The sequence below is a fragment of the Armigeres subalbatus genome, chromosome 2 (assembly GCF_024139115.2).
Source record: "Armigeres subalbatus isolate Guangzhou_Male chromosome 2, GZ_Asu_2, whole genome shotgun sequence".
Taxonomy (NCBI): domain Eukaryota; kingdom Metazoa; phylum Arthropoda; class Insecta; order Diptera; family Culicidae; genus Armigeres; species Armigeres subalbatus.
This window is the reverse complement of record NC_085140.1, coordinates 191,718,446-191,744,071: the sequence shown is the minus strand read 5'-3', so window position 1 is coordinate 191,744,071 and position 25,626 is coordinate 191,718,446. Positions and strand designations below refer to the sequence as shown.

Below are 25,626 nucleotides of genomic sequence, written 5' to 3'. Positions count from 1 at the left end.
CAAATATGATCAACTTCCTATTACATAAGTAGAGACAACATTAAGAAAAATATTATTTTTCACCTGCTTCAAGTTGTAGATATTAAAAGGTGTTAGTAGAGTTTATTTAACTCTCCAGCTCAATTTCTTACATCCTACTAAAAATTCCCCCAATATTCAATGACATCTTCAATTTTTGTTTCTGCTTATTTCTATGGCTTTCTGATATCTCAGCAAGAAAAAACAATTGAATTGAAGTAAGTTTAGCAAAACATGTGCAAAGAATGGTTATTTGAACACATGAAAAAAATCACTGTCCGGACCCGGGGGAAAGCTACTGCATACAGAAATTGATTTTACACCATATATACATTAAATATCTATCCAATCATGATCGCAATTTAAAATATGCCTAATATTGAACAACTCGACATAATCAGAATGCATTCGATTGATTTTAATATTATTGTTGATTCAAACCTTCTAAAATAAGGCGAAATATGATTTTTTTGACATTTTTGTTCAATTTCAAATTTTGTACAAAGTTTACAACATGACGATCTGATATTCCATACAGGTAAAGGACTTTTCAATAGCTTTCTTTTGTACTACGTAAGATAATGGAGGGATCTTTGCAAGTGCCGTTTTAAGATGTGTCCGGTATTGGGAGGTGTCCGGCGCTGGGGGATCTCCCCCTATATTAATGACATTCTTTCCTTCAAGATATTGTCGGCGTAGCACCAAGTTAGAATTCGGAAGTCGGGACTTCCGAACCGAACTTTCTTCCAAAGTTTTATTTGTCAAACTAATTGATGCGTTGTTTAGCGCATCTTTAGGCGAATCCACCGCACTACTTCCGAAGTTGGGAAAGTAGCCTGTATCTGGAGAAAAATCCAACTTCGGTATAAAAAGCGGTATAAATTTATTCCGGATACACAATACAGTAATGAAACATTTATTCTCTTCCCGTATAGAAATAATAACAAATATAATGAAAAACTTTTAGCAAGAAATGACTCTCGAACAACATTCGAAAGCTATAAAGGTGACGAGTGTTTTTCATTCGACTTGAGTCGTTTTTCAGTGTGCTAACGAGTTTCCATAATGCCAAAACATCTCGTAATTCTTGTACCTCCTCGAGCATACTCGAACGATGAGTCGTTTTCGAGATCGAATCGAAAGCCGTAATGCCAAACATGTTCGACTCGATAGAAATACGTTCGAATCGAGATGCGCAATGCCACCCCAGTTCGGTCGAATGTCCCCTTCGGCTACATGACGCTTTCGGCCAAACTACATTTTCGGACAAATCTCGATAACACTTTCAGATATACGTTCAATTTGGCTTACACTCTAACTTTCACTTACTCAGTGACTGAGTAAAATTGTATTGCCCTCTCTTTTTTTCCCACGGAAATTTTACTCAGTTTTCGTCAAAAGCAGGATTACTCATAGCTATGAGTAGTCCCGCTTTTGGCGGAAACTGAGTAAAATTTCCGTGAGAAGAAAAGAGAGGGCAATACAATTTTACTCAGTCACTGAGTAAGTGAAAGTTAGCGTGTAATGAGATTTGGTTAAATGCCAGTATCGACTTCAAATGTAGAGAGGTTACGAAACTTGGTTCAATTGAACAAAAAGCCTATCTCGCCGTAAACGTCATTTGGCCAAACGGGTGGACATTTATGACCATATTATCCGTTCAGTAATAGACATTTGGCCGTTGCACCCGTTGCACCAAACGACATTTTCGGTCAATTGACCCATTTTGTTAAACGATCATTCCGGCCAAACGGCATTCTCGAGCTGATGACCCATTCGGTCAAACGACCTGTTTGGGAAAACGACTTTTTCGGCCAAATTCGGCCGTATTTTGTTTTCAGCCAATGGAATTTCCCAAAAATTACTTATAGACAATACACTAGTCGTTAGATAACTGCAACATGTTTACGCTTCAGTTAGCGAATACCGTTCGATATCTGCAATGTATTCTAGACGTCAATAGGTTGTCAGTCGACGTCAGATGCAGTAGAAGTGTAATCGAATTGCAATCAAATCTTACGAACTACGAACTTATCGTAGAAATCCAAAGAAATTCCTTTAAAAATCCTTGCAATTTTTCGTTGAAATCCAAAGGTTCTGCCTTTCTCGTACAACAAAGTTGTACCGAAAGGCTATATGATTGCTTCAAAAAAGAACTTTTGATAGAAGGCCCGGAGACCCATAGTGTTATATACCGATCGACTCAGCTCGACGAACTGAGGTGATGTCTGTATGTGTGTATGTGTACAAATTTTGTAGACACACTTTTTGGAACTTAGCATTATCCGATTTACTCGCAACAAGTTGCATTCGACGGGGAATGCGGTCCCATTGTTTGCTATTGAAAATTGGCTGGATCGGACATTGCATTTCGGAATTATTGAAAAATCATTGTTTTTTCCCAAAGGTCACTCCTTGGAAAAAAAAATTCAAAACCAAAAAAAATTTTTTTTTTCCAAAAATGATGGCGATGCATTTTAACTTTTGCATTAGTTGCAAAAGTTAAAATGCATCGCCATCATTTTTGTTAAAAAAAAATTTTTTTGGTTTTGAATTTCGACATGCAAAATTGTCGAAAAATGTGATCTATTCACCTAAAGAGCTTTTTTGTCCTTTCTAATGTGATTCTTTCAATATATTTTATAATGCACGAGAAAGGCATCTTCACTGCTAGGTGGATTAATCTGGGTTTCTTTTAATTGAAATCTTTATTTTGAACAAACTTCCGCGGTAATTCTAAATAATTTTCCGTTGAAATTCCGGTGAACTGCTCGTGAATATTCCAGAAAGTTTTCCTTGAAACCTACTCTATCTCGGATATTCTGAAGAATTTTCTGTTTTAACGTTGTCTATGCCAAAATAGGAGTCCTAATTAGTCTAGACACAGCAAGCCAACACTAAAACACGCATTCTACCAGCCGCACTCTTCTACAATTATGAATAATTTTCTTTGTAAATTTCGAAAAGTCCTCAACATAAACATTCCGTGGATATTCCGAACGTTGTTCTGTAGGAATTTGTTACAATTTCTCATGTTAATTCCGACGAATTTCCTGCTCAAATTCCGAATAATTTTCTTGTTGATTCTTCTGTTGGTAATTCCAAAGAATTTCCGAATCATCCAAGAATCCAAAAATTATTCCAAAAAGTCAATAAATAATATCCAAATGAGTCCAAAAATAATTTATAAATGAATATTTTGGAAAAAATTAAAGATTTTTTTTATAGAAGTTCAGATTTTTCAAGCGAAAATAAGCGAAGAAAATCTTAAAGAAACGTAGTAAAAAAATAACCACGCCGATGACGCCGAGAATGCCGCCGCCGCCTAATTTCGGACCGGCGCACACCTCTAGGAAGAAGGAGGAAACAGGTAGAAGGAAGAAGGTAGACAGAAAGCAGATGGAAGAAGGAAGTATGAAGAAGGAAGAAAATAAAAAAAAGTGGAAAGAAGGAAGACGGCAGGTGAAAGAAGGAATAAAGAATAAGGAAAAAGGAAAGAAGAACGAAGAAGAAAGACGGAATATGGAAGAAGGAATTTTTGAGCATAAGCATGATGACCGTGCATTCCGTAATTGCTACTCTGTGATCGATCAGAACAATCGCAATTGCACAGGGAATTAATGTATGGAAGCATGCAATTCTCTCTTCAACCGCAATATGTACAGTCCGAGAGCTCTAGTATATTAAGTGGTCGATAACGGCGCTGGCCACGTCTTCACGGTCTATCGGGGATGGGAAGAAATTGATGATGCAATCACTCGGCCACTGAAAGCCGAGAACACCTCTCCACGAGTTCATGCGGAATTTCGTTGGAATCTGGGAGTTAGGTTCTATGGCGGAGATTCGTCTTGGTTAACGGGTTGCCAATGTGATAGTAATTAAAGGATGGTATATTTAAATTGAATGCCGAAAAAAGAGCTTTTTCACTCAGTTACCTGCTAGAACAAGTCAAGTTGTATGTATAGGATAGAAGAAGGAAAGGATATGAAAGCCCGTTTCCAGTTTCAGCGATTGCTGGAACATGCAAAATATATGGAAAGATACAAAGTAGAAGAAATGGGACTCACAACCTCCTGTGTAAGAGATAGAAGTGGTATCCGTATGGTCACCAAGCCCGTTGAAGACGGAAGATGAAAATAAGAATAAGGAAGAAGAAAGAAGGAAGATGGAAGAATGAAGAAGCAATAAAGTAGGAAGATAGAAGTAGAAAATGAAGAAGGAAGACAAAATGAAGGAAGAAAGATAAAGTAAGAAGGAAGAAATAAGAAAGAAGGAGGAAGAAGAAATAAATAAATATTAAGAAGGAAAACGTAGAAGGATGAAATAATAAGGTTGAAAGAAGAGAAGTGAGAAAGGACAAGTAAGAAGGGAGAGAAAAGACAAAAAGAAGAGTGATGAAAAAAACGAAAGATGAGAAAGAAGTAGGAAGGAGGAAGCAGGAAGAGAGAAAAAAGTTTTTTTTTCCTTCGACCTTTTGTCCTTTCGACATTTTGTCCCTTCGACCCTTTGTCCATAACGTATGTAAAACATCTATGCCGCAGTAAAAACATGGCCTTTGCAATTAGCTAATTTTGCAAATACCGTTTAATCCAAATTTGTAACTAACAGACTAGCATAACGGTTCAATCAGGCTTAAGTTTTGTGTTTCAGATGATAAACCAGTCTTGTTCTAACACACCACCAGCATGATTGCTGAAAAAAAAACTAAGTATCATTTTCTCATTTTCTATTTCAGGGACTTTTACAGAACAAATGTCAATTCCAAGATGAACTTGACCAGATTGAACAGAAAATGGAAAAAGTTTAACCGAACCCAGCGAATCAAAGGTTATCGCAACAGGAACCAATCTCAGCCAAGGAAAGATTTCATCAGCAATGATATCGTCCATCGCCCGGTGGTAGAATATGCTTCCGATAATTCTTACAACAATATCAATGGTAATGGAAACGGAAACGACTACCGCAATGGAAATAGCGTGCCTGGTCGTCGTTTCAACGTGGATATCCACAATCCAAAACTCCGTAAGGATTATCGCATGAACGAGGTTGATGGCGAATACAGACCTCATCGACACCATCCAACAACCAAAGCTCCTCCCACTACCGAGACAACCACCACCACCACCACCACCAGCACGACTACTACCACTACAACAACTCCTGTGCCAGAAACAATCCCCACTGAGGCTTTACAAGTAGTCACCGAAAGACAGCAATCACTGCGATTAACGAAAGAGGAACAGAAAGCTTATCGTGATCAGATACGTGAGCGGCTGGCAAAACTCTCACCGGAAGAACGAGCGCAGTTTGAGGCCAAGCGAGCAAAAGCTACCAAGAAATATCAACACACGACCAAGCCCCAACTGCTGTCGCACGATGAGAGAAAGGCTCGCCGTCACAAGCTTCGGGAACGACTAGCAATGCTCACGCCCGAAGAACGCGCCATGTTCTTCGACGAGCGTGCCAAGCGAAAGCAGTCCAAGAAACGCCACCTCCAGAACGAAACCATTCCGTAAGAGTGCTGCCAAGCAGCCGGTCGTCGACTTCGAAACGAAAGAACTAAGCGATAAGAAATTGCCTCAACAGCAACCACAGAGTCCTTCTTCCCAAGGCGAGAGGGAGATTGTAACTGACGCTGGGGATCCAATCCCCGGTGGTATCTCTCGGTAACTCTACTCTAGATTGACCAATCTACTAGAAAGAAGCAAAACATTTTAAATATGTAGTGTAAATCGGTTCCTAAGTCTGTCCCTGTACGTACACTGTCCTATCAGATAATCTAACGTTCGCCGGTAAACAAAAAAACTTACACATATCCTTTCTACTTCTACTAGCTATATTAGAAATTAAGACAGCAATCTTTCGATCCTTTGGACTTTTTATTCTATTGAACGCTTCTGTAATGTCATTAATTTAACTAAGTTCTTCACGAACACAATACCTATTATAGATAAGATGTTAGAAAACAAATATTACTTGACAATTACCGTCGAATCCAAATAAACGAAGTTTTTTGTTGTTAAATTTCCAATTTAAATTATACATTACTACTAAAAGAGAGATATTTTCTAATAAATAAAAAATCTAGAGAAAAAAAACAAAACAATGTCAACCAACAGTCATTATTTGTTAAGTTCAAAAGTTATATATACATAAACTAAAGTGAATTAAGAACCAATATTAGAAAAGCAAAATTCATAACTTAACAGCACCATTCATTAGGGTAAAAGAAGCAATCTACATTATAGAGAACCATCAACAGAAAATCGACATTTCAACATCAGTAAGTGCATCGCATCCCAGTGAGAGCTAATGCAAGAATACAAGTTGATTTACTGAACAGGAAAGCAAAAAACTTAAACAAGAACATTAACAATTTGCCATATTAACATTAAGTTCGAAACTAATAATATATGCGCAAACACAAGCTGAGACGAACCATCTCATTGTTAATAATTAGATATCATTGCTAGATGCTACTTTCTTGAAGCAAACTCTCTCAATCTCCTAGCGTAGTGCGTAGTTTTAAACAACACGAAAGGATAGCCTGTAAAACTAAGCCACACCAACAAAAGCAACAGAAAACTAAACTATCGGGAAGTGAAATTAGTTCAAGGTCAAAGCGGTAGTGGTGAGGCAAATATACAACGACATCTGTTGGCAGCAGTATTTTTAGGTTTCGTATTTGTTATGATCTGAGAACAAAGCAAAAGAAAGCAACAAATCTTGTAACCGCATTGAAATGATGAGAAAAAAAAGTGATAAAAAGATGTTCGAATTACAAGAAAAAGCAAATTATTAGGATCGAATTGAGATTGCAAATAAAATTCTTAAGAGAGCGATGGGATTGTGTTTGATTCTCAAAGATAATTAATAAGTATTGAACCATAACGGTGGGCAACAGAATTAGGGTTCAATTTCTTAGTCATCAATGTTTAAATTCAGTATTGGGTAATAATGTGATGGGTCTCTGATGACCAACTGATAACCAACTCAAAAATAATTCAAACTGTTGCGAAAGTTAAGCAACTTTAAACCGAAAAACAAACTCGGCAATCCTGCACCTTTGCTCGCAAGACTATGGGAGCCCAATTTAGAGTTCACTAAATCGAGTTTTCCAGATTCTGGGTTCGTCGCCATTATTTCCGCAATTTGACATAGTAACCTGATGGAGACGCATGATGCGGCAACTTTTAACCAACATTCATCTTTCGCAAAACCATGTTTTTCGAAAACCCCATTCCTTCGTTTAAAGACTCCCCCCACCCAGGGGACTGAAGAGAAGGCTAATACGCCTACCCACCATTCGTTCAATATGACGTACAATATTTTTGTTTTGGTTTCGTTGATATCATGATAACAAAGATGCGGAAGTATCGATATCGGGCTTTTTTTCGTCATAAAAAGGCCATACAAACACAAAAGCCTCGATATAGGGGAACTGTTCCATTTTCCATCTCAATGTACATATATTCATCTCATCGGAAAACAAAGAAATGCAGCACCAATCTTGTCGCTTCTTTTCACTAACACGCGTGCTCACTGCTGAAAAAATCACAAAAATAAGAAACAAACCAATTTTTTTTCATTGCTTTGTTTTTGATGAGATGGAAATAGGAGCTATGGGATGAAGTGCCGAACCGTTCCCCTACCTCAACTACACAGGATTTTGTTTTTACACGATTTTTTTCGCTCGTGTTTTTGATCGTGTGACTTCAATTTAACACCAAACTCTTCGCAACATGTTTCAAAAAATCCAGGATAAATCAAAGAAAAATCATATGATAATTGATATGCGTTAAAGATTTAGGATGAGTGCAAAATTGGGAAAATATAAATCGCGTAAAAACAAAATCCAGTGTAATTGCAAGTTTTCGCCAGAAAAAGGTTATTGCCGATAATTCTTGAGGTTACCCTCTATTTTTTCGCTGCAAATTAAAATAAGTATAAGTAAGTCATAAGATATATGGAAAATGGAACTGAAAATTTACGGGATATTTGGCTCTCCATAAAGTTGGCTGAAATTTTCAGTATTACGGGGCCGCTTGAAAGGAGGCTTCCGGACCTCTTGAAATGAGGCTTCCAGGTCTTTTGAAAGGAGGCTTTCGGCCCTGTTTGATGGAGGCTTCCGGGCCTCTTTGAAGGATGCTTCCGAGCCTCTTGAAAGAAGGCTTCAGGGCATCTTTAAAAGAGGCCTCTTAATCTCTTGAAAGTAGGTTCCCGAACCTTTTGAAAGGAGGCTTCCAAACCTCTTGAACTTGAACTGATTTTTCACATTTTCCGTCTCTTCTACAAAGTTGTCAAACCAGCAAAAATACATGTTTTGCTGAACATTGCAACTTCCTATCTCTTATAAAACCAAAGTTATTCAAATATTATGATTTTTCATGGGTTTTCAAGCTTTCAACACAGCAATCGAGAAGACTCTTGTCGACAAAAGTTTTCAATATCAGTAGAAAGATGAAATGAGCGACTTTCAGGATATCGTGAAGAAATTTGCGACTTTTTGCAATTAAGGGAGTTATTATAAGTGGAAATACGTCTAAAAATATGTATAATTTACAGATAACTTTTGTTGTATATGAGATGGAATGTTACAATGTTCAGCAAAACATGTTATTTTGCTTCCTTAACAACTTCCTAGAAGAGACGGAAAATGGGAAAAATCATTGGAAAGAGTTAGAATGAAAAATATGTTTTTGAAGGGGTTTTTGCATAAAACGTCTTAAGTTTGTTATATATAAGAGATAAAGACTCGGCATGTTCAGCAAAGTTGCTCGTATTACAATTAGCTACAACTTTGCGGAAGGCATTTTGTGTCTATCTCATTCTGGTGGAAACATAATTTTCTCAACTCACTTTTAGGAGGAATAATCATCAAACTGTTTTTATCGAAAGATGCGCTCCTAAATATCTTGAAACTTCTGTTAACAAACCCTATATCAACAATCAATACTTTTCGAGTTTTTGTATTTCGATCGTGAAAACGACGAAATAAAACACTGTGCGGCGGCTGTCTTTGCCACATTTTTTTGGCTGCGCACAGTGACTGAAATCCTGACGTTTTTAGCGCATTTAATTAATAGTACCAATTTATTATGCGATTTGGCGTAACGGGTGTTTTCCAGATATTTTATCAGTAAGGTCATGCGCTGCTTTGAAGGAATCCAGTTTAATTATCAATCCTCTTAAAAGTGAGATAAAGAAAATATGTTTGCCGCTTTACACCGTACAAGGTTAGTGTCTTCAGCAAAAGTTCTCCTGAAAAAACTTTTTGAGGGCGCCAAGTTTGTAATTTCATTACTTTTGGAGATTTGTTACGTTTCAGGCCAACAAGCTGTATTATGTTTTTCATAGAAGCAATTCCGTTTTCGTGATCGTGATGTGAAAGCGAAAACAGTTGCATTTTCATTTTCAAGAGACCAAAATGATAACGTAGGCAGTCCGGTCACCTAATGACTAGTCGATAGAATGATTATATTGTTCCTGATTTTCGAGTTAGAAGTAACATTATTGAAGAAGAAACAACTTGTTTATAATAGTTTGTTGCGCTTTCATGAAATAAAAATCCGTGAAAATTTAGCGGAATTCCTTTCATTGTTTATGTTTTCTATGAAAGCGGAAGGGGCCGTACACTCACTGGCGGAGACAGAGGTGGGGCACCACACGATGCAATCACACCATTGTTCTCGAAGGCTTTTGTTCTTGCGCTAAATGGTGCCCCACTAAAAAACAATAGCTGGCTCCGCCAGTGCGTACACTATTTACGTGAGAAATTTTTCTGGGTTTTCAACCGCCCCCTTTACTTTCAGAGTTATGCGAAAAACTGACCAAATTTGGAACATGGCCAAAACTGAGCATGAGCATGATTGACCGCCCACGGTTGCTACTCCGTTATTGCCAGGTCAGCTGTAATTACACAGAGAACCGACAGATGGTGTTTGGGACATCTGGGACACTAACATCATCCTCAATGTGTAAGAATTGGTGACCCAAAATTAAGCAATACCAGCGCCGGCCGTGTCCGAATGCAGGTTAATTAGGGATTAGGAAGAAAAATGTTGACGTGATACTAGCTTTGATGGAAGCCGACGAGTCATCTGCACTTCCACGAGATATCACTGGGATTTTGGATATGTGGGGAGGGATTGTAGCAGGATTCGTTTTAGTAAACGGTATGCCGAGTGCAGCGTGTAATTTGATCGAGGTAAAACAAAAACACAATCGTACGAACGTGCGCTAACTAATTGATTTACCGACCGCACTAAGCAGAACAAAATTTTCCGATGATCGCGCGATAGTTCTGCGTGATAAAGGAAATACGATGGGACACGCACATGTCAATCGCACAACGCAGAATAAAACATTTCGATGATCGCGCGATCGTTCTGCAACTAGAGAAAACACGATCAGACGCACAGTTTACTTTTAGTTTCCTATAATTCCACGTCGTTCTGCTCTATTAAAGCACATTTGGTCACGCACTAATTAATATATTTTCAACGACACAGAGTAGAACGAAATAACACGGATCTCGAAATTGTTCTGCGCTCTAAAATCTCGTTCGAACTCACACTCACAAAACTCAAGAATACGCATAATAAAAAAACAATAGCACCTAATGAAACTTAAGCACGTAAAAAATCTCTTGGCTGTCAATACAATTTGATCCTCGGGAACTAGTATTCAAAAACAAATAGTACTAACTAATACTAACTATAGTTGCACTCTGGTTGGTTTTCATTAGCTTGGGGGAGAAAAGATGTAGTACAATTTTGTGTTTGCATAAAATCACTGGAATATTTGCCTATGTTCATACCCTAAAGTAAAACCTCTCAGATGTTTCTTGTACATATTGCAAGAGTGCAGATGTATCACCTTTTAACATGTTCACATATTCAAACATGTAGCTTTCAAGCCTTTTGAACGTGTAACAGTATATCACTATCACTAACGAAAGCATATATTTTTGTATAAACATTTATAAATTAAACTATTTCTTCGATTTTTTTAATTATAAATTCGTTGACAGTTGGTGGTAGAGGAAAATCGGAAAGACGTCACAAAAACACAACCGAACCGGACGGTTGCTACGACCGAACTCCAAATTAGGAACATGGCCAAAACTGGTACATTTACCCTACCACGGTTTTGGATGAGGAAAGCAGGTTTTCATGCTTTCAGAAGGCTCCTTCCGAAGCAACTAGCCTTCTGTCAAGAAGCTCGGAAGGCTCCTGCCAATAAGCTCGGAAACCTCCTGCTCGGAAGCCTCGTTTCAAGAGGTTTGAAAGCCTTATTTCAAAATGCTCGGATATCTCGTTTCAAGATTTCTTCAGAATACATCTGAGAAACGTCCCTTAAAGGTGCTCAGAAGCCTCCTATTAGGATGCTCGAATGCTTCCTTACAAAAGCTTCGGAAGCCTCCTATTAGGATGCTCGAATGCTTCCTTTCAAAAGCTTCGGAAGCCTCCTTTGAAGAGGCTCGGAAGCCTCCTTTCAAGAGGCTCGGAAGCCTCCTTTCAAGAGGCTCGGAAGCCTCCTTTCAAGAGGCTCGGAAGCCTCCTTTCAAGAGGCTCGGAAGCCTCCTTTCAAGAGGCTCGGAAGCCTCCTTTCAAGAGGCTCGGAAGCCTCCTTTCAAGAGGCTCGGAAGCCTCCTTTCAAGAGGCTCGGAAGCCTCCTTTCAATAGGCCCGGAAGCCTCCTTTCAAGAGGCTCGAACGCCTCCTTTCAAGAGGCTCGAACGCCTCCTTTCAAGAGGCTCGAACGCCTCCTTTCAAGAGGCTCGAACGCCTCCTTTCAAGAGGCTCGAACGCCTCCTTTCAAGAGGCTCGAACGCCTCCTTTCAAGAGGCTCGGAAGCCTCCTTTCAAGAGGCTCGGAAGCCTCCTTTCAAGAGGCTCGGAAGCCTCCTTTCAAGAGGCTCGGAAGCCTCCTTTCAAGAGGCTCGGAAGCCTCCTTTCAAGATGCTCGAAAGCCTCCTTTCAAGAGGCTCGAAAGCCTCCTTTCAACAGGCTCAAGCCTCCTCTCAAGAGACTCAGGAAGCCTCCTTTCAAGAGGTTCTGGAAGCCTCCTTTCAAGAGGCCTGGAAACCTCCTTTAAGAGGCTCCAGAAACCTTCTTTCAAGAGGCTCAGACGCCTCCTTTCTAGAGGCTCAGGCCTCCTTTCAAGAGGCTCAGGCCTCCTTTCAAGAGGCTCAGAAGCCTCCTTTCAAGAGGCCTGGAAGCCTCCTTTCAAGAGGCCTCAAGCCTCCTTTCAAGAGGCTCAGAAGCCTTCTTTCAAGAGGCTCGAAGCCTCCTTTCAAGAGGCTCAGGCCTCCTTTCAAGAGGCTCAGAAGCCTCCTTTCAAGAGGCTCAGCCTCCTTTCAAGAGGCTCAGAAGCCTCCTTTCAAGAGGCTCAGAAGCCTCCTTTCAAGAGGCTCAGCCTCCTTTCAAGAGGCTCAAGCCTCCTTTCAAGAGGCCTCAAACCTCCTTTCAAGAGGCTCAGGAAGCCTCCTGTCAAGAGGCTCAGAAGCCTCCTTTCAAGAGGCTCAGAAGCCTCCTTTCAAGAGGCTCAAGCCTCCTTTCAAGAGGCTCAGAAGCCTCCTTTCAAGAGGCCTGGAAGCCTCCTTTCAAGAGGCTCAGAAGCCTCCTTTCAAGAGGCTCAGAAGCCTCCTTTCAAGAGGCTCAAGCCTCCTTTCAAGAGGCTCAGAAGCCTCCTTTCAAGAGGCCTCAAGCCTCCTTTCAAGAGGCTCAGAAGCCTCCTTCCAAGAGGCTCAGAAGCCTCCTTTCAAGAGGCTCAGAGCCTCCTTTCAAGAGGCCTGGAAGCCTCCTTTCAAGAGGCTCAGAAGCCTCCTTTCAAGAGGCCTGGAAACCTCCTTTCAAGAGGCTCAAGCCTCCTTTCAAGAGGCCTGGAAGCCTCCTTTCAAGAGGCTCGGAAGCCTCCTTTCAAGAGGCTCAGAAGCCTCCTTTCAAGAGGCTCGGAAGCCTCCTTTCAAGAGGCTCGGAAGCCCCCTTTCAAGAGGCTCGGAAGCCTCCTTTCAAGAGGCTCGAAAGCTTCCTTTCAAGAGGCTCGAAAGCTTCCTTTCAAGAGGCTCGGAAGTCTCCTTTCAAGAGGCTTGGAAGCTTCCTTCCAAGGCGCTCGGAAGCCTCCAAAAGTCTTGTGGGAAGATTGATGTATAAAATCAATTTGAATCAGGAAGTTTCACGGTATAACAGAAACTTCAGACAATTTTTTAAACAACTATATATCCTGTTAGTTTTGTGGTTTGTTTTTAATATATCTTATGAATTACGCTTATTTTCATTTACAACGAAAATAAAATAGGGGGTTCTTCAATGAAAGCATAAGTCTGAAGGGGTACCTCGCAAGAAAAAGGTTGAGAATCGCTGTCCTAACACATCCAACGTCTCGTGAACATGTCGAGAATTACAAGTTGTTACAAAAAAAAAGTTCGATTTTGAAGTTCTACAACATTTTTTTTTTTTTTTTTTTTTTTCGAGAGTTGACCAGTTGTAGTCTTAATAGACTGGTATCTCGGCTGGGCTCTCCATGTGATACACAATACTAGCAGACGACTCAAGCTATGTTGCTCACTAGGTCACTGCGGTCTGGGTTCGTATTGTGATCATACCGATGCATTTCCTTCCCGCAGTCTGTCAGTTTAAAACAAACAATAATAATAATGAAAGCTCATCACGCGCATGAATGTTTTCCGAATAATTAACATGTAAAGTTGATTTAATGTTTTCTTGGAGCCGACATTCAATACCGAATAGTAGTCTATGTTGACAACGGGTGGTACTGATGCCATCTCCAAGTGAAGGCCGTTCTACAGCGATTAACGCAACGGCGCATCTTGACAGTAATTCTGTATTCTCTGTCAAAACGCGTCACCGCGCCCACCACCGCAGCCGAGCCATAACACTTTGATGTAATGTGATGGGATCATACTAGTGGACTTTGTTTCAACATGGAATAATTTAAATGGTATCGTAAATATACAATAAATTAATTTAAGTACTATTGCAATAAATCGACATATTAATCTGAGAGCTTTCATTATTTTGGCGGTTGATCAAGATTATGGCGTCATATCCTTTACAGTACTGTCTGATATCATAAATTTCAGTAGTCAAATGGTCATGTTCTATTCCGCTCTTCAAAATTCAAGTCTTTAAAGTCTGGTCCAAGATTCAGTTATCAATGGTATGGTAATGCTTGATTGCGTCTATTTCCTAGCTAAATGAATGAATTTTACGATTATGAAGCATTGATTTATATGAATAACATCATTAAAAATATGTACTACTCGTTGGATAGTCATTTCTATTATTGTGAGTTGTATAATTAATGTAAAACACTACTTGTCTTCTATATTTTAGATCTGTTATTGTCATTGTGTTGTTGTCGGTTGTCTGTCTGTTATGTTTCAACATAAAGGTCTTTTATAACTTTGTCTTATTAGTGTTTTAGTCATTGTTAGTTACAATATGTATAAAACTACAAAAGAATTGTTGAGTATTGCCTTACAAATCCTATGTCCTTCTTCTATCTATCAATATCTGATTTCTCCTTTTATCAATTTCTTTTTCTCTTTTATAATCTCAACCTCCACTTTTTTCTTCTGTCAGATTTTCAATTTAATATTTTTCTATCCAATAGTACAGTAAACTTCTACCTTGGCTGCTCTAAACCATTTTTGAAACAAAAATAAAAAAATAAAATTCTGTTTAATTACTGAATCTAAAATGTTCAATATTATTATTTCATTTTGTGATCAATCTTTTTTCAATCCTACGTTTTTCTTGGCTGATTTCTGGTTTGCTATGACATTACTATTTTGAATTTTCCACCCTGATGTAAATCCTGATAAGTCTTAATAGTTCTCCATACCCAATTGAAAACATTCTGAAAATTGAATGTCTTTAAAATACAAAGTGGACTTCTCAATTTCAATCTATATTACAACCTATCCTATCCTACCTATGGCCACGCGTTGGCTTCCCAATACCAGTTGACGAAAAAATGATCAATTTCCCGACCCCTTGGAGAGTGCTAATGAGCTCTAGCGGATCCTCCATGTAAAGAACTATACCCGATAAGTATGCCGAGACATACGACCAGGGGCTCAGTCTGCAAAGCAGCCGATCCACTGTGAATCGTTAGAGGCGCACTGAAGTGCTCCAAATGTGATATGATACACAGATGAATATTATCTTCAGTACCGTCAACCCCCGTGATCTTCGCTAGGGATTTTGAAGTTCTACAACATTGTGACAATAATGTTTAGCATGAGCTCGAAGTTTTTTGTAGAACTGTACTGTTATTATACATGTTTATGTGAAATCCCAGCAAACATGGGACAAATATGCGTATGATGACAGTGTAGGTTGTATATGAGAATGGCAGAATGATATATTCCAAATTCTGTCCGTTAAAAAAATATACCACCAGACTATGTTCCCATTGTGATTAATCATAGCTTTAATCATGATTAATGAATAATGGGTTATTAAATCATTATTCATTAATCATTATCATTCAAAAAACATGCTCCCGCCGCAGCCATCAACTTTTTTATAACTGTTTTGCGATAATTTTCACAAAAAGTTAGGGAGAGATAGAACTATAGAAATGATGAAACGAAGATTGTTTTTCGAAAAACGATTTTCGTTTATCTTCCAAAGCTAGCTCGAGAGAAAAGATTGTTGGGTGAGGGATGCCATAAACCATGAAAAAGATTCTCGCTTGACCCAAAAAACCGCCTGCTTTGGTCTCATCGAAACGATAAGTTGAAACTCTGGTATTTTGTGTTCTATTTCAGATTCTTTAAATTCGACTAGGCAATACATTTACCACCACATTATATATTTTTGGTACCTATCTATTCTTTATTTTAAATAAACAGATGTGATATTTCAGAAACCAACTTTAATTTTTGGAGGACACTCAGATCATGATACAGCATCGAATGGGCGTGGTAAAGCGTGGTTACCAATCATAAACGATTTTCATATACTTTCCGTAATTGACGCCCTATTATCGCTCATTATTGTGCTGAAGTAGAGAACATCACACGAACACGACATCGGCGTTGTTGGCGTTGCTAAACCTATTTTTATTATCTTAGTAATATTATGGTATTTACGCTCACCTACAGCCATTAAGGCTGTGAACCATTCCACCGATTCGTTTAACTTTTAGTTAAAATTTGACATTTCGATGGTTATTTAGGGGCCCTCCTTAGCCGTGTGGTAAGACGCGCGGCTACAAAGCAAGACCATGCTGAGGGTGGCTGGGTTCGATTCCCGGTACCGGTCTAGGCAATTTTCGGATTGGAAATTATATCGACTTCCCAGGGCATAAAAGTATCATCGTGTTAGCCTCATGATACACGAATGCAAAAATGGTAACCTGGCTTAGAAACCTCGCAGTTAATAACTGTGGAAGTGTTTAATGAACACTAAGCTGCGAGGCGGCTCTGTCCCAGTGTGGGGATGTAATGCCAATAATAATAATAAGAAGAAGAAGATGGTTATTTTCTCATCGTGGTTGAAATTTTACTCTGAAGCCGACCGATTTGTGTTATTTGAAGCGAAATGGATTTGGCGCCAATTTTCTCGCGAACAAAGTTTAACTATCGAACTGTCAAATCTAACCATGCTCCGGACCAGGTGTGCGTTAATTAACCCGCTATAGAAGAATCCACATAAAGGTTATTAGTTAATAATGGTTATGTGTGTTTCCACATATATACTATGTGAATTCACATAGCTACTATGTGGGAAATGCTATAGTCAAAATTTATGTGTGCCACACATAATGGATATGATTGGATTTATGTCAGTGTAGAAATTTCATCGGATTTTTTTTTTTTTGCATATCCATGGAAAATCCTCAAGAAATTATTTTGAATTTTCCTTGGAAAATTCTTCTGAATTCCCCTTTGAAAAGACATATGATTTTCTGGTAAATTCTTCTATATTTTTATAGCAAATTCTTCTGATGTTTAGTGAACTCCACTGGAAATTCATCCGCATTTCCACGTGAAGCTCTTCTAAATTTCCACTACAAATACCAAGCACAAATTATTTGCCATTACTCCATATCCGAAACTCATTTAAGTATAACAAAGTCGATTAAATGAATTCGTATTCGTAAATGGTAAGTAGTATAAATAGTATTACACAGAAATAGTAAGTAAGTAGTATTAAACACAAATAAACGCATCAATCCCTTACCTTGATATAGTGACACAGTCCATCGCCTTTCAGTGTCCCGTCCGAGTCGCGGTACAGTTTCAGCTTCAGTTTGTTCGTCCGGCCATCTTTCAACACCATGCCACACTTGGACATGACTTCCCCAAACTCCTCCTCCGTTATATCCAACGGAAGATTGGACACGTACACTTTCGTATTGTGCTCCGGTTTAAGCTCGAACCACTTGGGTGGTTCAGGCGGACCTTTCCGCTTCTTACCCTGAGCTTTAGCTGCCGACTCTTCCGACAACGGCTCTTCCGGAATCAATTCTTCTTTCGGAGTACTTTCCACTTGTTTGTTTTCCGTACTACTGTCTCCAAAGCCGTAACTCAATTGATACCTAGCCATGAAATCATCGTCCACCTTCGGAAACCAAGCCTTCCTTTCTTCGTCCCAAAAGTGCACCATCCCTTCCTTATCCCTATAGTGGTGCACCCCATCTTCATTGCTATAAATGCTCCCCACTTCCGAGGCCTGTTGCTTCGGAATCCACTTGTTTGTTTCTTCACACCACCTATAATGTTCCGTTTCCTTTGGGTTCTCTTTGGGAATCCACTTTTCACTTTCCGCACACCATCGGTAATGTTCACTTTCGAACGGAACCCATTCGTTCTTCACTTTGCACCACTTGTACCGATACTTGGTTTCCGGATCGGTATAGATGGCTTCCCCGTGCTCGTCGTAGGTAACATGCTCCGCGTATTTATCTTGCGATTTGTCGTCACTTTCATCACTCGGTTTTTCTTCATCTGCTTCAACGGGAGATCTTCCGATCGTTTCATCCGTCTCGGACGTTACTGGAGGATTCGGTGCACTTTCCATTTCGATCACTCGATTTTCGTTGTTGGTATTTTCTGAGTCAGTGAGGAGAGTATCAGCTTTTTGGTTAAATACGGACACTTCCCCGGCCGAAACCACAACAGCCGCTTCTGAAGCACTACCGGGCGTAGTAAAATTATCGTTGACTTGATCACTAGCGCTACTACCAGGTGGATTCATCGTAGCAGCTATGTCATCAGCTGATGAAGCAGAAATAGGATCAGCCGCAGCTGATGTTATTGTTATCGCTTCTGTGCTGTCAGACATTATATCGCGTGTTTGCTATCTGGACAGGGGAGAGATGGAGTCGAAATAATAATTCAGTTAGCTAAATACATATGTACTAATGATTTCTACAGCGGGCTGTATGCTTGACTTCTTGGTGAATAAAAGAAAAGGGTAAAAGAATAAATTGTTAACAATAAATAGGGAGTTAGTGCTAGTAAGGGACCCCGTAAGTTGAATGGACCCCCTGAACAGAACCCCAAATTAAACGATGGAATCGACGATTTCTCGCAAACTTCCGTCGGATGAACCCGAGCAGGAGCGACGATCTCGATTACAGAAATTGGTATGAACTAGCCTTGCATAAGAGGTAAAATACCAAAAATTAATATGAATACAATATTTAGGGCAAATAATAAATGACCGCTGGTGTTGACAAACAACTTTGAAAGCTTCGGAACAGTTCGGAAGTATTGGCCCTGACGAAAGCGATAAAACAAAATGGGGGACGGGTGATGCTTTTTTATTTCACCCGGCAAGGGACATAGGACGTCAATTTTAAAATGCTTATTAAAGCGTTAAAACGTATTTTAGCCGAAAATAGTTCAATTCTTTGAGTTAGAAATTTAATTTACTTTCATATTGGTAACATAAAAGTTGAATTATTTTAAATAAAAAAACATGTCTAGATAAGGAGCCTAACATGTAGTTTTTCAAAATTCTAACTCTATGCATTCAAAAGTTTTCAACATATCATATGTTAATAACATTTTAAAAGCATTTTAAAATATATTTCCTATACTTCACCATGTTAAAAAACAGTGATTTCACGCACACGTCCGTCACCACTAGATGGCAACAGCGTGGCTGCGTCAAAGCGAATATAGGTATAGATTTTTTTTTAATCAGCAATAATCAGGAGTTTTGGAGTTTGTTAATGTGTTGTTGTTAGATTCCAAAATGCGGACCGTGTAGGTGCTACCAGCAACCAAAATGTAACAATCCTAGATATTGAATCCGACCACTACCTCGTTGCAGTATGCCTGCGCTCAAAACTCTCGACGGTGTACAACACGCGTCGAAGTCGGACGCCACGGCTTAACATTGGGCGGCTACAAGACGGTAGACTAGCCCAAGAATACGCGCAGCAGCTGGAAGTGGCACTCCCAACGAAAGAGCAGCTAGGCGCAGCGTCTCTTGAAGATGGCTGGAGAGATATTCGATCCGCCATTGGTAGCACCGCAACCGCTGCAGTTGGCACGGTGCCCCTGGATTAGACAAACGACTGGTATGACGGCGAATGTGAGCAGTTAGTGGAAGAGAAGAATACAGCATGGGCGAGATTGCTGCAACACCGCACGAGGGTGAACGAGGCACGATATGAACGGGCTCGGAACAGACTCGATTTTCCGGAGGAAAAAGCGTGAGCAGGAAGATCGAGACCGTGAAGCGACGGAGCATCTGTACCGAGCTAATAACACACGAAAGTTCTATGAGAAGTTGAACCGTTCACGTAAGGGCCACGTACCACAGCCTGATATGTGTAAGGACATAAACGGAAACCTTCATACGAACGAGCGTGATCCAAAGATGGCGGTAGCACTACGAAGAGCACCTGATTGGCGATGGGGCAGACGAAGATGGCGGTATGGTGATGAACCTGGGGGAACGCGCGCAGGACATAATTCTACCGGCTCCAGATCTCCAGGAAATCCAGGAGGAGATTGGCCGGCTGAAGAACAACAAAGCCCCTGGGGTTAACCAACTACCAGGAGAGCTATTTAAACACGGTGGTGAGGCACTGGCTAGAGCGCTGCACTGGGTCATTACCAAGATTTGTGAGGAAGTTTTGCCGCAGGAGTGGATGGCACAAAATTAAACTAAATACAAGAATACGCGTCTGATACGTAACATGTTCAATCACGAACCAATTGCTTCACTATTCGACCGTGTCCCATGTGAATCACGTTTTATCCGATACTAATTGATTTACTGTTGAAAAAAACTGCCACCTTGAATGTAGCTAAACACGTTGACGAGTCCTATTCGACTAAATGCTGATGTCATATCAGAAATTTGGGGACAGTACTCGTCGATAGCAAATCCTTCCGCACGCGATGGCATATGAGCAAGTCAAACCACCTTCCTTTTGCCAGTGGAGATATATCAGCTTCCACACTGATATTCTTCCTTCCCCCTTCATATGGGAGCTTGGCAGAAGGAAGGTCGTGTGATATGTGCCATCACAAATATTGCCCTCCGCTCGCTTTCAAATCGACTTCTATAAAAACATTCTTCATGCCTGCCGTATCCTAACGGAACTATCAATTCTATACTTTCGCCTCTAATGCTATCATGCATGAACATGTACGTCCAAGTTTGGAAGATGATATTAGCATTTCCATATCATTGTAAAACGTTGACGAGTATTGAGATATTAACATCCTTAGAGTAGAGTGGGGCAAGAGTACGCACTTAGTTTTCAAACGATCATGTGGCCCTTATGAACAAGCTTCTGCATATCAAATCAGTGTCGATGATTCATAAACTCTTCCTTTATGTTACCCAATGGAAAAAATATTGAAATTATTGAGATTCATTATAGTAGAACCCTTATTGCAAGACAAGTGAAAAACGCACTCTTACCCCACCGGTGGGGTAAATGTGTGTAGAAATTGTGTTTCCGTACTATGTTTAGGTGTACAACAAGTCCTGATACAATTTCATTATTTCGCTTCAGTGCTTTGTTCGCTAAGTCCTTTCTAACACCGAATTACTTCAACTTATCCTAAAAACTTGTGATAATTTCGAATTCTGACCCTTTTTTCTTAGTTGTGGATCTTTACGCTTTGGAAGAAGTCTTATTTCGGCCGGAAATACGGGTTTGACATCATAACTTGAAGATTCATATGCGTACTCTTGCCCCACCGGTTCCTGCGTACTTTTACCCCACAGTCCCAAAAATTATTCAAGTAATGGTTTTGACTTCTTGGAGAACCAACCGGATTGGTGTTCTGTACCATAAAATACTCTATGCAATAGGTTATCGAAATGGTATAATGTTCACCTGATTGAACGTATATATGGTAATGAAATACTAGTTGCGGAAACCCAATTATTTTTAACAAAATAACCAAAAAGTTATCTAACTCCATATCTCCTTGTTGTTTATTCAAATTGTTTACAATTACAGATGATAATAGTTGGCCAGAATACCTGTCAAACTGATGCAGTGTTGCTAGTTTATCTTTTTATTACTTCAAAAATCGAAAACGTACTCTTACCCCACGCGCACTCTTGCCCCACTCTACTCTATAGCCGTTTGCTCAAAGTTAATAAAGAGACACAAACTATGTTTACCATTCACTTCGTATAGGTACGTAAATACTGCCGTCCTAAGCATAGTTGTCCAAGTCGTTTTTAGTTGATGGTCTTTTGGATGCCCTCACTAAGGAAAATCGACACATACTTTATGGCAAAAATGCATGTATTCTAAAATATGCATATCATGCGTCGGCACATACTTAATTGCATACAAATTCACACATGGATACTATGACCCACATGGATAGTATGTGTGAAAACTCATGCAATGCATGTGGGCGCATGGAATATATGTGTCGAAACTATGGAATTCATTTCGCTACCCCCATTGCAAAAATTCATGTGTGAACTCATGAATATAATGCGGAGTTTTTTGTGAGTGCTAGTGGCCAACGAAAGATATCATCAATGGATTTAAGAACTATTAAGGATTGCTGGCAAGCCTAGCCATGATGTCTGATAGAAAAATAACTCGTCTGGGCAAATGCGACACCGCCAGCACAATGGGAATGGCATCGTAAAAAGCTACATAGGACAACTACTGTGCTTCGCACGGCAGCGTAGTCATACGTCACTTTTGCGAACAACCCGATTGGGCTGCACTTTTGAATTCTTAAAGATGAACGCATTGTGATAGTGTTGGTCATTTGAACGCTTTGACAAATCGGAAGGCACCAACACATAACATAAGTGGATCTTCGAACAAAATCCCTATCAAAAAGTTGACCCCCTTTCGGTTGGCCAAAACTGTTATATGGTTTCACAGTGTGACGTCACACGTATGTAGCCACGGCTCACACTGGTTCAAAAGCCCCCAAAACGTGCGTTTTTTAGTTTTGGACCTGAAAACTACATTTTAGAGTCATGATTTCTTCAGAAGAGTTGAAGGATATTTCTTGGGCTTTCTTTTGATAAGAAAACATCAATGATCTATCCACCTTGAAGGGCGGTGTGAAATAAAAAATGTACGCAGATGTCCAAAAGCAGTGGTTGTCCTCTGCAATGTTATAAAGAATGTGAATTGGAGCATCTTTTCTGAAGACACCATTTTGAAATAACGGTTTTGTAACGAGTTAGAGCACGTTTTGTATGAATGACCCCCAAAAATCATATTTTGAGCATAACTTTTTTGAAAATGATTTTAGCAGTATGGTTTGTTCTAGAAAGTTGTGCATAATGACAAAAAACATGTTTGTCTAGAAGACTACTTTGATCTATCTTGAAACCTGTCAAAGTTATTGAGGAATCTTTAGAAAAAATAGTCAATTTTCACATCAAAACACCATAAAAGCGGCAAGAGGCGGTAAGCCAAACAGCCACCATCTGAAAGATTCGGATTTAAGCTACCGAATGCACAATGTTTTGTGTTGTTCCGCCGTGTTCCACTATTATTTTGAATCAACTCAAAAAAGTCCCTCATGTACGTTTTTCAGTACAACTGTTACGTATAGTAACAATCTCCATCGTAGCAAAGTAACAATCTCCATGAAGACGAAACAGCCACATTTAAGACTACTGACTGTCATTTGTCGATATTGTAACCTTGCAATAAATAACAATAAATAACGTAACAATTGGGTTGTTTGGGGGTGTATATGTTTAAACATATTCTGAATCTGCTTAAAAAAATGAGTCTAACCCCAATTTTTCAGAATTTTTGGAGCCCCGAAACTATTTTTAATTTGCTTTTTGAGTTTAAATGGGACTAAAAATTTGTTCTTATGCTGCATGGGCCAACTGTCATTCTATCGAATGAAATGGTTTATTGTTTGCTATACAAAAATGTGAATTAAAGATTTACAAACAAAATAAATCATCAGATCAGAGGAGATCAGAAAACCATGCTTTTTATGTTAAACCATTAAAAAAATCATATTGTTCTGTGCTAAACAACCCAATTATACTGAAAATACATTAGGGACTTTTTTAGGTTGATTCAAAATAATAGTGGAACACGGTGGAACAACACAAAACAATATGCATTCGGTAGCTCAAAACCACATCTTTCAGATGGTGGCTGTTTGGCGTGCAGCCTCTTGCCGCTTTTCATGGTGTTTTGATGTGAAAATTGACTATTTTTTCTTAAGATTTCTCAATAACTTTGACAGGTTTCAAGATAGATCAAAGTAGTCTTCTAGACAAACATGTTTTTGTCATTATGCACAATTTTCTAGAACAAACCATACTGCTTATATCATTTTCTAAAAAGTTATGCTCAAAATATGATTTTTGGGGGTCATTCATACAAAACGTGCTCTAACTCGTTACAAAACCGTTATTTCAAAATGGTGTCTTCAGAAAAGATGCTCCAATTCACATTCTTTATGACATTGCAGAGGACAGCCACTGCTTTTGTACATCTGTGTATTTTTTTATCTCACACCGCCCTTTAAGGTGGATAGATCATTGATGTTTTCTTATCAAAAGAAAGCCCAAACGACATCCTTCAACTTTTCTGAAGACATCATGACTCTAAAATGAAGTTTTCAGGTCGAAAACTAAAAAACGCACGTTTTGGGGGCCTTTGAACCAGTGTGCGGCTGCGTCCTGGTGAATTTCTGCCATATTTGACAGGTATCGGTGGTTTGTATATAAACAAAGGTTCATCCGCTTGCTGCGGGAGATAGGATGAACCTCATGAACCTACCACCGATAAATGTCAAATTGAGTTCATTCGATTGAGTTTTTGAGGTTATGTTTATTCGATGTAAAACCTTATAACGAGCGTCGGGAACATCGTTCTGTCATTCTCAAATGTAAACAAATACCATATGATCAGAAAATTAGAACACTTTGTTTCAAAGAATACAAAGGTCAGGATAGACAACCGATGTGTGGAGAAATCCAGTTTTAGCATGCATATATTTTAAACATTATCGAGAAATGGGAGATAATATCCGAAAACAAATCTCTTCTGCGCTTCTCACAACAATGGACAATATATAAAATCAATATCGACATTTTCTTTATCTAACACAGCTATTTTCAGGCGATTTTATAACAATATCTTTTTCCTACCGATTGCTAGTATCGAAAATGAAATGATCCTAAAACTGGTTCAATAAGTTTGTGTATGAATTGAAGAAAATTGAAGTTTTTTCAAAAAGTGTTAATTAAGATGTCGTTTAAAACTGTTCTACATTAGAAACTAATCTTTAAATATGCAGTTTTCGGCCTTTTCAAAAGGATAGCGAGGGAGACACCAATGTTGGTTTACAAGTTGCAAAAATGAGTTGCGAAATGAAATGAGAAAAAAACCAAACAGTTTTCAAAACTAAAGTTTTATTATTGACTAGATGCCATTCTTGTTAATACTTTATACCGTATAGACTGCAATGTTGAATATATGTAAATCCTCTAACCTAAATCATTAACCAAGTATACGAAAGCAAACTCGCGGGACGGCGTTACGAGACGTTTTTAGTTTGGAATAACAATGAACTGTAATATCAACGATGTTTCTGAACATTTTGAGAATCTAAAAGCTTTTTCAACACTAATTTACTTAATACGCTTTAACTAAGCATTACCTTAGTTTGAATAACTTGACAAATTGCTTGATCATATTCTGGTAATAACGTTTCCAAATTTATACCGATAAGGGGAAACATTGATTACATTTATTGTTCAAACAGCAAAACACTGATATTGTGAACCAATATTGTAATACATAATTCAAAAGTTTGGTGTTACTGTAGTATAATAAATCGAAGTTTTATGTTCAAAATATTTCATAGTTAATTACAGAGTTTCAAAAGTTTAATCGTATAATTATGTTAATATTTAATTTTCTAATAATCATATGATTTGACTGACCTTCATGAGTTGATATTGAAAGGAACAGTCGATTCATGGAAATATCGAGATGTGGAATAGAAAATAATTGGTAAGCTCTTCGGAGGGACTATCACAGTAACCCAGAAAATATTGTTTTCATATGGCATAATTTGTTTCCATGTTCCGACATCGAGTCATAGAACATCGACTCATGGAGGTTTGACTGTA

At 39.0% G+C, this 25,626-nt stretch overlaps 2 protein-coding genes across 7 annotated transcripts in view; one reads left to right on the top strand and one right to left on the bottom strand.

The window, feature by feature from the left end:
- LOC134211417 (uncharacterized) overlaps positions 1-6,860 on the top strand; it is a 401,264-nt gene extending 394,404 nt beyond the window's left edge. For all 4 annotated transcript variants that reach the window (XM_062688243.1, XM_062688240.1, XM_062688242.1 and 1 more), the window contains one exon: positions 4,754-6,860. In XM_062688243.1, the coding sequence (XP_062544227.1) occupies positions 4,754-5,534 (781 nt within the window). In that variant the 3' untranslated portion in view covers positions 5,535-6,860. The remainder of the gene's footprint in view (positions 1-4,753) is intronic.
- Positions 1-25,626, bottom strand: part of LOC134211414 (17S U2 SnRNP complex component HTATSF1) — a 310,332-nt gene that overhangs the window by 188,517 nt on the left and 96,189 nt on the right. For 2 of the 3 annotated variants that reach the window (XM_062688236.1, XM_062688237.1), the window contains exon 2: positions 17,236-18,358. In XM_062688236.1, the coding sequence (XP_062544220.1) occupies positions 17,236-18,339 (1,104 nt within the window). In that variant the 5' untranslated portion in view covers positions 18,340-18,358. The remainder of the gene's footprint in view (positions 1-17,235; positions 18,359-25,626) is intronic. The other variant, XM_062688238.1, reaches the window with a different exon arrangement.